The sequence below is a fragment of the Globicephala melas genome, chromosome 3 (genome assembly GCF_963455315.2).
Source record: "Globicephala melas chromosome 3, mGloMel1.2, whole genome shotgun sequence".
NCBI classification, from domain to species: domain Eukaryota; kingdom Metazoa; phylum Chordata; class Mammalia; order Artiodactyla; family Delphinidae; genus Globicephala; species Globicephala melas.
In genome coordinates, this window is record NC_083316.1 from 29,401,554 (window position 1) to 29,415,529 (window position 13,976).

Consider the following 13,976-nt stretch of genomic DNA (forward strand, 5'->3'; position numbering starts at 1 on the left):
GCAGAGGGCAGGGACCAAAAGAGATGTCCCTTGGTGGTAAAATCCATTATTAACAGCAGATGTTTAAAACTTACTTAAACATCAAATTAGTGTACCACACACTGATTAGGAAAGACTAGCAAAATAGAAAAACCAAGGCAAAATTTTTTGCTTAAAATGTCTAGTAAAGTTGAGTGGATTGAGGTAGTTTACTAAACATTTATTTAGCCATGAGCGAGTTTAAATATTAGAATACTGTACTACTACTTGTGGAGAACTTAGAAAAGCGGGAGAAGATAGCCTTTACTCCCAGGAAGCTCAGATTATATGACGGGGTAGGCAGACCCAGTGTGTGTGCGTGTGTGCGTGCGTGCGCGTGTGTGTGTGTTTCCGAAACTTTTCAAGTCTACTAGAGTTGATTCCAAAAACCTTCATCTGAGCTTAGAGGAAAAATTCTGTAATCTTCTAGTGGCATCTGTCCTGGATGGCCAAGGAATGGAAAAAATAAACAATTTAAGTAGTAAGTATTGTAAGAGTGATTGATGCTCTCTTTGAAAAGGGGGGAGATTGAGATCCAGAAGAGTAAAGTAACTTACCCAAAGCTGAATAGTGAGTTACTGGCTGAGTTGGGTCTGCATTCCAGGTCTCCTGGACACGTGCAAAGTAGTCTGTATCTAATCTGGTAGCTGTTACAGGGATTAATTTTGTACCTGCTCAGCAACTTCCACAAAATCAAGGCAGTGCCAACAAAAACAGAATTGGGTCCATCTTCCTTTTAAGAAGTGCTATATCCAAGTCATCCTGGAAATAACATCATCTCTGTAGTTTTAAGAAGTTTTCCTATATTTCAAAGGGCTGGAAAATTCTTCCTTGGTTCAAATATAACTGTATAGCAGTTTTATTAAAAACCTCAAGAAGTCAGTATCTTGGATTTGGCCTGGTGCCCTTCTTTCGCATTCCAACCAGTATGCCCTGAATTAGGCTGCTGACCTCATTGAAACTCACCATCCATATGAAGGTAATCAAGCTTCTGGTTCCTACCAAAGAAAAGTGGTGAATTTGAGCACAGAATTTATGTAGTCCTCAAATTACTGGTTTGCATCTTGTAAGTTAGTTTCAAGAATTGATGAATATAGCAGCACTGTTTACAGTAGCCAAGACATGGAAGCAACTTAAATGTCCATCAACAGATGAATGGATAAAGAAGATGTGAGATATATATATATATATATATATATATATACACACACACACACCATGTATATACAATGGAATATTACTCAGCCGTAAAAATAAATGAAATAATGCCATTTGCAGCAACATGGATAGACCTAAAGATTATCATACTAAGTAAAGTAAATCAGACAGAAAAAGGAAAATATCATGTGATATCACTTATATGTGGAATCTAAAAAGATACAAGTGAACTTATCTACAGAACAGAAATAGACTCACAGACATTGAAAACAAATTTATGGTTATCAAAGGGGAAAGGGCAGCAGTGGGGAGAGATAAATTAGGAGTTTGGGATTAACAGATACACACCACTATATATAAAATAGATAAACAGCAAGGACCTATATTCAGTATCTTGGAATATAGCACAGGGAACTATATTCAAGATCTTGTAATAACCTATAATGGAAAAGAATCTGAAAAAGAATATATGTATACATATATATAACTAAGTCACTTTGCTCTATACCAATATAACATTGTAAATCAACTATACTTCAATTTTTAAAAAATAATTTTTTTAAAAAAAGGAATTAATGAATAAATCAGATACTTCAGCTACATAGAGTTAACTAGTAGAATTAGGGAATCTGGTAATTACATTTTTTAATAAATCACTGTAATTAATCTTGGGGCTCAGGGTCTGAGCGGGTATCTTATTTGGGAAAGCACTGCCTAAAAGGAATGCTAGTATTTAGTTTCAGGGCTCTCAGATGTTGGGGTCTCAATTCATATGCATGGAACTCTTATTAAAATCTCCTGCCACTTGAATTTTCTAGCATCCAGAACTCCTAGGAGCCTGCAGTGTCCACCCAAAAAGGCATCTCTGTCAACCATGCTTTCCTGTCCTTGCCATCTAGGCTTCAGCTTCATTGCCTGTGCAGCGTCCTGGAGTGCAGTGATCATTCTTTTTTGGTTGCTTTTCTGAAGAGAATCTATCCACGTGTCTTACTTTTGTTCTTTCTCTCCAGAGAGAAAGAAGCTAAGCAGAGAATCCCCAAATGCTTTCTCTTGAGCAGAGGCTAAGGGGAGGCTGTGAGCCTTCACGTATTTTTATCCAGTGGGATGATAATACTTTCATAGTAATATCTGCAGCAGTGTGAATTGATGGTTCAGAGCGTGGGCCTGAAGCCACAGACCTAGGTGTGAACCCTCACAGCATTGTTGTAACTGATTTGTCTAGATATTGTCTCGAAATAAGGGAAACAGGGGCATCAGGAGTTTAGTGACAAGCCAGACCACCAGAATAGAGTGAGAACAGACAGAAGAAAGATGCTGTCCTTGAACTTTAAGGTAAAAGAGTATGTTTCTAGTGTACTGGTTTACCTTGTGAATCCATTAAGATGAGTTTGCTAGTACCCTATCCTTAAAAGTTTCTCCAGGTAAAATGTCTTGCCCTCCAATTTCAGTCATTCTGGCGGCTGATGTCCGTGAAATGCATAGTAAGAATTCTAGGATCCTCAACAATAATTTCCAGAAAGTCATTTGTGCTAAAGAATTTTCATTTCTTATCTCAGAAGTGGGAAAATAAAATTTGAATGTGTTTCTTCTGTAATGATAACGCTTTAAAATACTTGGGAAAATGTAGGGTTTTTTGTCTGCAGGACATATACCCTCATTGTATTTATTCCCTTACTCCTTAATTGATCTGATTTCCTTATATCCAAAAGTCCTTCTAATTATTCTGTATTTCTCATTCAAGTAAGAAATCTAAGCTGGAGATAGTAAAGTGATCTGAGATTAGGAGAGACTAAATAATAACTCCTGTAGGATAATTTGTAGTTGAGAAATTTCAGATTTTATAAGGAAAATGGGATTATGTAGATGAGGTAAGCAGTGAACCTGTGAAAGGTTTATAAATACCTTTTGTTTACTAACTAAAGACACTTTAAGACATCAGTGTCATTTTATACTGCTTAAGTTAGAAATCATGGCTCTTAAACTATTCATACCTATTTACTCTCCCTTCGTTGGCTTTTTAGTCTCTTGTAGTTTCAAAGAGATGCTTGCATATGTGTTCTGCTGTGTTGTAGGTGATACACATACAAGAGGCTTGTTGTTGGTGTTGTTTTTCGTTTTTTTGTTCTCCTTAAAATTTTAGAGACTTTCTGGTTTTTCGACTTGGGAATGATCATTCGTCCACCATCCCATCTTACACCGCTCACTTCTTACTCACATGGAAACACCTGAGTGTCTTCTAAGTGTCTGGTGTAATTTCCTTCCTCACTAAGCTCTTTTGAAGTGCTGTTGCAAGAACACTTCCTCTTCTATCATCTGCCATTCCTCGTCACTCCCACCTGTAGTTTCTTCTTTTAAATACTATCCACTGCAGAATGTCTTACAATTTGGCTAATCTGGAGATCGCAGAAACCGAATTCTCATGACTATGACGAAGTTCTCATACTCAGATTTCACATAAGAGAGATTTAAGTTTGGGACAGGATTGCTATCATCTTCAGTGATAATAAGTATAAACACCTATGTATACTGACCTTTCTTTACACTCCTGTTTCTTTTGTTTCTTTTTTTTCAAAATAAGTTTATTTATTTTATTTTTGGCTGCATTGGGTCTTCATTGCTGCACGTGGGTTTTCTCTAGTTGCGGCAAGCGGGGGCTACTCTTCGTTGTGGTGCACGGGCTTCTCATTGCGGTGGCTTCTCTTGTTGCAGAGCACGGGCTCTAGGCGCACAGACCTCAGTAGTTGTGGCTCACGGGCTCAGGAGTTGTGGCTTATGGGCTCTAGAGCACAGGCTCAGTAGTTGTGGTGCACCGGCTTACTTGCTCTGCGGCATGTGGGATCTTCCCTGACCAGGGCTTGAACCTGCATCCCCTGCCTTGGCAGGCGGATTCCTAACTACTGTGCCACCACTGTGCCACCCATGCACTCCTGTTTCTGTTCCAGAGATTAGCTTACTTTACAAACAACAACAGTTTGTTCTTGCTGACTTTCTTTTCAGTCTGTTGTGACCTCTGGATCTTAGCGCCCCCTTAGGAACACCAAGCATATTTATTTTACTTGGATAGTATTTTCTAAATTACCCTTCCTCATGTTTTCAGCTAATGTATGTAAACACCTATGGAGTTTAAAACACTTTCTTGAATGTAGAATAAATACGTTTAGAGGGGGAGTGGGAAGAGTGGGAGAGCAGGTTTAGTAATGAAGGGCCTAAGGCCAACAGAGTGTTTGGAGTTCTGTAAACATGAGGGAGCTGGGGCTTCCCTGGTGGCGCACTGGTTGAGAGTCTGCCTGCCGATGCAGGGGACACAGGTTCGTGCCCCGGTCCGGGAAGATCCCACATGCCGCAGAGCAGCTGGGCCCGTGAGCCATGGCCGCTGAGCCTGCGTGTCCGGAGCCTGTGCTCCGCAACGGGAGAGGCCACAACAGTGAGAGGCCTACGTACCAAAAAAAAAAAAAAAAAAAACACATGAGGGAGGTATCAAAGATTTTTGAGCATGGGAAGGACATAGTCTGAGCTAGGCTTTACGAAGATGCCTTGGTCATTGGTATATACACTAAGCTGAAAGGAAGAAAGATTGGAGGCAAGGTGACAATTATTATCAGGAAGGTTTATTTTTTTAAGTAATTATTGGCAATATGAAAATATAAAGAATGCTTCTAATTCTAGGTTATTGATGTGCTCATCGATCTGCAGTGGGATTTTGTTGAAACTCCAAACTAAATATTCCCTTTCCTGAGACTTTGTACTGTGTGTCCCAACCTGGAGCACATACAGATCAGAGAGATGAATTTCTAAGCACACAGACCTGGGTTAAAAAAAAAGAATCATTACCAAAGAGTATTTACTTTGGGAAAACAGGCTCCCTTTTTTGTGGAACAGAATTTCACTCTTGACAGAGATGTGTTTCACTTAATGTGAAATACCTAGGAAGAGGACTGCGATACATGTGACAGAAAAAAAAAATGGTAATATGTAGAGAAGTAAGATGTCTATTGTCTCTATCTGCACCCAACACATAACCTTAAAATATCGTCGTGAAGTCACTGTTAGGTTTCATCACATGTAATGGACTTGTTGAGTATTAACCATTGTTTAGAAGTTATCGACTCTGCTCACATCTCCTTTTGAGAGGGCGAGCCTAGTTCAAATAAAGGTCAAGTCCATATCCTTAAGTTGCATGTAGCCTTTGGTGACTCCATCTGATGCCACAGTAAAACATTTACTTTTACCACCACTAGCTTGCTGGCTTCTCCTCACAACACAGTGACACTTTTTAGTCTAAACCAAGAATGGAGAAAGGAAGAAAATATGGTTGGACTTTAAATAAACCTTGGAGTTTTCCAGTTATTAGATATTCAACAAAATGCACTTGTGTGTTTCCTTACGCTGTGTTGCCCAAGCTATGGACTGTGCTTTGTGGTTTGATTTACCTTTACAATTTTCTCAAATCACTGATTGCAAATTATGTCTTTAGTTTGCATTTTATAAAATATAATACAAATTGTAAAAAGTGGGTCATGTTACTCTAGGGGAACAGTTACCATAGATACTGCTACTCTGAAAGTCTCTCTCTTCCTTTCCAGTGAACTCGGAGAAATTCCCACACTAAAAACACTACAAGTCTTTGGAATCGTGCCAGACAGTACCCTTCAACTATTAAAGGAAGCCCTTCCTCATCTACAAATTAATTGTTCCCCTTTCACCACCATCGCTAGGCCAACCACTGGCAACAAAAAGAACCAGGAGATATGGGGCATCAGATGCCGACTGACACTGCAGAAGCCCAGTTGTCTATGAAGTATCTATTGCAGGATGGTGTCTCCTCTTTTCTTTGAACAGGGAAAGTAGGCAGGAAGCCCAATTGTGGAGAGCTCAGCTATTTTTATTCTTGGTTTTCTCTTGCCTTCCTTCTACAAGTATATTAGAGAACCGTTGGAGAGAAAACTATGAAGTGTTGCTTTTGAAAAATGACTAGGAAAGCTTTTATCACTGCTATATCCTTAAGAGCCTAAGCTGTATGCCTTTTGAAATTTTAGGAGAGTGAGACTATAATTTCAAGATACCTTAAAGAGCAAAATTTGAGCCACCTCTTCCAAGTGCCCTTCTTATTAAATCTATTTAGAATCAAGCTTAAAAATCACCACCAGCAAATCATTTTCATAGCCTATATGGCAACTGAACTTTCTTCTATTTAATTTCTCAGTACTGCTTTATAAGACGTAGGTTGCAAAAAATAATAAGCTATTTGTATTGTAAGCTGAGCAGAATGAGAATCATAGATTTGCGGCAGTCTGCTGAGGATAGAAAGAAAAATACACATTTCAACTTTGCCTTTAGATTTGCAATTAGGTATATGGAAACAAATAGCCCCGGGTCATTCACCTTAAAACCTAAATAAAAAAACAACTGGCCAACCAGAGGTATAGAATTGGTTAGAATTTACAGGCTCAAGAGGCAATTTTCTATGACAGGTTAACCTGGGGGATCCTCTAATGCACATTAATGAAGTCTCCTTTATGTACTGTGTTCCCAGCATTCTAAATTAGCTGAGGAAATTTAATTGTGGACTTCTGACTTTATGATCAAATTATGTTAACATAGGTTCTTTAGCTTTTAAAGTGACTTGCTTTGTTTTAGAAAGGTGGTAGGAACCAGTCAGTCTCTAATTCTTAAAATGGTTGGAATGCTGAACTGAGGTTACCTGTTGTTTTCCTTTATCACTGAGGTTCTTGAAGTTATTTTTATATTACTCTGGAATCAAGTATTTTAAATTATCCTTTTTTTTTTTAAATGGCCTTCCACAATGATTGAAACAACCCATTTTATAAGGTTACTGGACCTAGAGTTCCCTAAGAAGAACCGCATGTTCCTTTCAATCAGAAATACACAGCAGAATCACGTGTATGTTCCACGCAGTTTCAGAGCAGTTAGCACAGCTGGCACCTGCATAAAAGTTAAGGCTCAGGTGTTGAAACTTTTGATGGCATCAGTGATTTTTTTTTAATGATACGTGGAAGCAAAAGGATTAAATTCTACTCTAAAAAACACTAATTTCTTATTTAAATCGATGATCTCCCCGTATGTTCAAAATGGAACAAAAAGCCCAAACTCATCATTTCTATTAACATTGCTTTTTCTAAATCGGATTTTTCAAATGTTAGAAACAATGGTATGAAGTGCCCTTATCTGCTCAGACCTAAGGAGGAACATTTTAAAGTAGTGTTATACGGGAAATGATTAGGTTTCAATTCCATAGTAGTTAAAAAGTGCTAAATACTACTTGAAATTATTGTTTACAGATTAGTGACAAGGGCTGGAGGTAGGATCCGGTTGGCCTCTGATTTCCGGATGCCCTCAAACATACAGTACTTCCAAACTTAAGTCCAGCCGTAAGCTACTTTGCTAACATGTCAGAGTAATCTGTATTTTTGTATGGGATTTCTACTTTTATAGACTTGTTTTAAAATAAAACACATTTTTATAAAAATGAATACTTCAGCTAAGTTGTTTTCCTTTTTTCTTTCTCTTTCTTAAGTACTCTGGTTAAAATGAACATTTGGTATGGTGTGGGATTTGTCTCAGCCCTCTGAATAAGGCACTTTAAAACAAGCCGTAGGGTTTCCCTGGTGGCACAGTGGTTAAGAATCTGCCTGCCAATGCAGGGTACACAGGTTCGAGTCCTGGTCCGGGAAGATCCCACGTGCCACGGAGCAACTAAGCCCGTGTGCCACAACTACTGAGCCTGTGCTCTAGAGCCCGCGAGCCGCAATTACTGAGCCCGCGCACCTAGAGCCCATGCTCCGCAACAGGAGAAGCCACTGCGACGAGAAGCCCACACACCGCAACGAAGAGTAGCCCCCGCTCGCCACAACTAGAGAAAGCCCGCGCACAGCAAAGAAGACCCAACACAGCCAAAAAAACTAAAAAGAAAACCAAAAAAGTTCTGTTTTTTAAAAAAAATGAAAAAATAAGCCTTAACATGGTCCCTTTCTGCCCCATCTACTTCATGTGTTGTCAAATTAAAATGTTTATAATTCTTTGACAAGGGGCTGAATATACAGGCTTGTTATGGTTAAAGTGCCTCTCAAAGTATTAACATGTTTATAAAACATTTGAGATTTAAGTGATAAATATAAGTACTATCAATAAAAGGTAGTAGCACTTTTTAAATACAGACTTGATCAGCTTATACTGTGTATTTTACTCTCATTAGGAAACTATTTGAATAGTTCCCCCTATACCCAGAGATCTTCTAGGAATTAATTCCTTTTGAATTCGTCCATTCAAATGGTAGAAGGGTGATTCTTCCTAATTATTACCCAGTTTTGCTTCTTTTTTGATATTATCAGTACTGTTTCTTTTTCTTTTTCTTTTTATTTTTTGCGGTACGCGGGCCTCTCACTGCTGTGGCCTCTCCCGTTGCGGAGCACAGGCTCCGGATGCGCAGGCTTAGCGGCCATGGCTCACGGGCCCAGCCGCTCCGCGGCATATGGGATCTTCCCAGACTGGGGCATGAACCCGCATCCCCTGCATTGGCAGGCGGACTCTCAACCACTGTGCCACCAGGGAAGCCCCACTATGTTTCCTTTTTTGTTTTTAATTATAAAAAATGTCAAATGCAAAAGGTAGAGAAGATGATGAACCTCATTATCCACTTTCAAAGGTCATTAACTCATGGCCAATCTCATTTTATCCATCATCTCATCCATCTGTCATCTCCCCCACCCCACACGTACCACACACAGGCTCACAGATTATTTTGATGCAAAACCCAGAACTCTGACTTCATAAGTAGTTCAGTAGCTACCTCTAAAAGATATCCTCCTGAATTAATTCTGAAAAATTAAATATCAAGATGGTGTTGAAAGCTCCCCAGCTGTTGCAAGTGTTTTCTTACACGGGTTTGTTTTGATCAGGCTCCAAACATGGTTCATACATTGCATTTGGTTGACATTGACATTTCCTTAAGTCTCTTAATCTTGAGTTCCCCTTCTTTATTATCCTTACAATTTATTTACTGAAGAAACTAGGTTGTTTGTCCAGTGTTCCACATTCTGGATTTTGCAGATGTGATCAATCCCTGGAATAATGTTTAACATGTTAATCTGTCCCCCATTTCCATAAACTGGTAGTTAGATCTAGCAGCAAAAAGCTCCTAACCAAGAATGATTTTGCTACCCGAGAGACATCTGGTAACATCTGAAAACAGTTTTGGTTGTCACAAGTAGAGAGGCACTACTGGCATCTAGCAGTTGTATACCAAGGATGCTGCTAACCATCCTACAGTATCTAGGACAGCTCCCCACAATAAAGGATTATCTGATCCAAACCCTCAAGTGTCAGTGTTGAGAGACCCTGATCTAGAGGCTTTGCCTATCGATGCTTTTTGTTTTAGCAAGGAGATACCTGATAGGTAGTATTAGTCTTCCTTCAAGAGGCACATAACATCTGGCTGTCATTCTTTTTATGATATTAACATCTGCCTATGGCCCTTGATTTTTCTCCTATACCCTAGCTGCAAGTTCCCAAGATATTATGTAAAGTCTGGCCAAATGCAAAATTTTTATTTCTGGGTAACATGATTTATGTCCCTTCTATCATGGTGAACTCAATTACAATCCAACATTGACTAACGATGTACAATGTAGAGGACGGGGGAGGTACAGAGCATGAGGAAAGGCACTAAGTAGTCCAGGAAAACTAGAAAGAAACACCTTTCCACTGGATACCCTAACCTTGGAATAAACAAAAAAGGCAACCTTCTCTCTCCCATCCCCACCTGGCCAAATGTCCCAGGAAGTCAAAAAGCTCTCTTCACCAAGAGGTTAGCTCCTTACAATACAGGTTGAAGCCCTAAAGCCTATACTAAACTTATTTTATGGATTTGTTTTAATATTTATTTATTTTTAGTGAATCTATCAAAATGCTGATATTTTGGTATTCCTTAAGCCAAATATCAAAATATCTACCATGCACATTTGAGCATTAAGATCACTATATTTTAAGGTCTTCAGATGGCAGGGGCTGTGATTGATGAGACAGTAAGGCAGGCTTTTTCCATAGCCATCCATTTTTAAATGAATAGGCACACTGGAATGTATCACATCCCAACCATTACCATGCACTTATATTGTCTTTTAAACAAAAATTGGCCATAGTCATTTACATTGGCTTTTTAAAAAATTTTATTTTTTATACAGCAGGTTCTTATTGGTTATCTATTTTATACATACTGGTGTATATTACATTGGCTTTTAAAATGCATTTTTACTCAAAACTATTTACTCATGTAAAGTGGATAATCCACAACCCATTTAAAAGACTAGTGGAAATACTTAAAAGATTAATATTGGGCTGGCCAAAAGGTTTGTTTGGTTTTTTCCATAAGATGGCTCTAGTAGCACTTAGTTGTCTTTAACATCATTTGAAACAATTTTGTTAGATTGTATGCAAGCTGTTATATTACCGTGCATTTAAAAAAAGACATCAAAATTGGTGAAGTTTTGTGTAGCCATTTTTATATTGAAGATGGAAGAATTGTTATAAAGCAGAAATTAACACCACTGTAAAGCAATTATACTCTAATAAAGATGTAAATAAAAATAAAATAAATAAATAAAAGTCCCTTCAAACCACACACACAAAAAAGAAAGATGGAAGAAAAAAAGCAGTATTTTCGACATATTAGGCTTTATTATTTCAAGAAAGGTAAAAACGCAACTGAAATGCAAAAAAACATTTGCACAGTGTATGGAGAAGGTGCTGTGACTGATCGAATGTGTCAAAAGTGTTGTGCGAAGTTTCATGCTGGAGATTTCTCACTGGATGACGCTCCATGGTCGGGTAGACCAAGACCAGTTGAAGGTGACAGCAATCAAATCGAGACATTAATGGAAAACAATGAATGTTATACGACGCGAGAGATAGCTGACATACTCAAAATATCCAAATCAAGTGTTGAAAATCATTTGCACCAGCTTATGTTCATTGCTTTGACATTTGGGTTCCACATAAGTGAAAAAAACCCTTCTAGACCCTATTTCCGCATGCAGTTCTCTACAGAAATGTAATGAAAACATTCCGTTTTTAAAACAAATTGTGACAGGTGATGAAAAGTGGATACTGTACCATAATATGGAACGGAAGAGATCGTGGGGGAAACGAACCACCGGCAACCACACCAAAGGCTGGTCTTCATCCAAAGGTGATGTGTAAATGGTGGATTGGAAGGGAGTCCTCTATGATGAGCTCCTTCCGGCAAACCAAATGATTAATTCCAACAAGTACTGCTCCCAATTAGACCAACTGAAAGCGGCACTCGAAAAGCATCCAGAATTAGTCAAAAGAAAATGCATAATCTTCCATCAGAATAACACAAGACTGCATGTCTCTTTGATGACCAGGCAAAAGCTGTTACAGCTTGGCTGGGAAGTTCTGATTCACCTGCTGTATTCACCAGACATTGCACCTGTGGATTTCCATTTATTTCAGTCTTTACAAAATTCTCTTAATGGAAAAAATTTCCACTCCTGGAAGACTGTAAAAGGCACCTGGAACAGTTCTTTGCTCAAAAAGATAAGAAGTTTTGGGAAGATGGAATTATGAAGTTGCCTGAAAATGGCAGAAGGTAGTGGAACAAAAGGATGAATACCTTGTTCAATAAAGTTCTTGGTGAAAATGAAAAATGTGTCTTTTATTTTTACTTAAAAACCGAAGGCACTTTTTGGCCAACCTAATAGAATGATTTTGTGAAGAATCATTTCATCAAGAAATAATATTTTGGACTTCCCTGGTGGCACAGTGGTTAAGAATCCACCTGCCAATGCAGGGGACACAGGTTCGAGCCCTGGTCCAGGAAGATCCCACATGCCGTGGAGCAACTAAGCCCGTGTGTCACAACTACTGAGCCTAAGCTCTAGAGCCTGCAAGCCACAACTACTGAGTCCGCATGCCACAACTACTGAAGCCCGCACGCCTAGAGCCCATGTTCCGCAACAAGAGAAGCCACCGCAATGAGAAGCCCATGCACTGCAACTGAGACCCAATACAGCCAAAAATAAAATAAATTTTTAAAAAAAGACATTAAAAAAAAAGATGTTTTGAAGAAAAGATCTGAGGCAGGAGGAAATAGCTATGTAACAAAGCTTAATTACCAAAGGTATTTTAAATAGATTATTTTCTTGTGAAAGCCAAGAAGAACCAGTCTAGTATGGTGAAAACCTGACAAATCATTCAAGCTCTCTTCAATCGTTTAAAGAAAATAAGTGTAGGGAAGAAAAAAGTTGCAGTTGGGAGAGATACATTTTAAAAAATGGTTTGAGGGCTTCCCTGGTGGCGCAGCAGTTAAGAATCCGCCTGCCAATGCAGGGGACACAGGTTCGAGCCCTGGTCCGGGAAGATCCCACATGCGGTGGAGCAACTAAGCCCGTGCGCCACAACTACTGAGCCTGCGCTCTAAAGCCCGCGAGCCACAACTACTGAAGCCTGCGCGCCTAGAGCCCTTGCTCCACAACAAGAGAAGCCACCGCAATGAGAAGCCCGCGCACCGCAACTAGAGACAGCCGGCGCACAGCAACGAAGACCCAACGCAGCCAAAAATAAATAATTTTTTTTAAAAAATTAAAAAAAATAAAAATTAAAAAAAAAACGGTTGTAAAAACCTGTTTCTCAAATACTGTCCTACTTACTTCAACTACCCATACATCACCCCCCAACACACACACACACAGACTCCCTAAGAATGTTGTTTCAGCACAGTAAAACCATTATTTATTATCATAATAGGCAATTTCTTCTCTAGCTATGCCAGTTTTCAAGTATTCATTGGGAGAAGGTACCAATCAGAACTCATAATCCCTACTCCCTGTGAACTCACAATCTACTGGTATAAAAAGCTGTTTAATGTTCAGATAGATCTCTTCAACAGTCTTCTCAGGATCCCAAGTTTTGAAAAATTTTTTTAACTGTTGATGTTTGATTTTTTAAAACGGGAGAACAAAATTATTTATAAGCCATGCCTTTGCTATCCTATAAAATATTCAAATTAACACTTAAAACATTCTTTTCTATTTTTTCCTTTTAGCTCCTTGGTTAGTCAATAATTTTCCAAAAATTTTATCATAAAATAAAGCCCATGACAAAAAAAATACTCTTTATACCTTCCTTCATGTAGAAAACTTACATAAGCCTTCTTATTGACTTACAGTACACTAATCCTTCATGGTTATTTTTTAATTTTTATTTATTTATTTTTTTTGCGGTACGCGGGCCTCTCACTGTTGTGGCCTCTCCCGTTGTGGAGCACAGGCTCCGGACACGCAGGCCCAGCAGCCATGGCTCACGGGCCCAGCCGCTCCATGGCACGTGGGATCCTCCCGGACCGGGGCACGAACCCGTGTCCCCTGTATTGGCAGGCGGACTCTCAACCACTGTGCCACCAGGGAAGCCCCTTCATGGTTATTTTTAATGTTAACAAGAATAAACTACATTTGAAATAAACAATTTCTCTTTCTAGTTCAGCAGTTCATGTAATATGATTTGATTTACTAGGGCCACGAATATAAATACATATGGAGCATCAAAAATATTAACTCAAAATTGTCTGAAAAGTCTACATTTAGCAGGAAGCACTGTGTCACGTTAGCAGTGAATGAAGTCAAAGCGCACAGAGTAATACATAGCAGTGGGGAAAAAACTCTTGAAATATAACATTTTTGGGAATCTGGTTTTCAAATAATGACCCATAAGAGCTAAAGAAATGAACTAAAAAAGAAAAGATAACAATGGTTTAATTTTATTCA

The 13,976-nt window shown here is 38.8% G+C and overlaps 1 protein-coding gene across 3 annotated transcripts in view; it reads left to right on the forward strand.

Annotated features, from left to right (window-relative positions):
- SKP2 (S-phase kinase associated protein 2) overlaps positions 1 to 13,976 on the forward strand; it is a 73,766-nt gene that overhangs the window by 24,697 nt on the left and 35,093 nt on the right. The window contains exon 10 of one of the 3 annotated variants that reach the window (XM_030843682.2): positions 5,760 to 7,657. The exons of the other annotated variants lie outside the window; for them this stretch is intronic. Coding sequence (XP_030699542.1) covers positions 5,760 to 5,973 — 214 coding nt within the window. The 3' untranslated portion in view covers positions 5,974 to 7,657. Of the gene's footprint in view, positions 1 to 5,759; positions 7,658 to 13,976 lie in introns of those variants that run through there. 3 annotated transcript variants of the gene reach the window in all.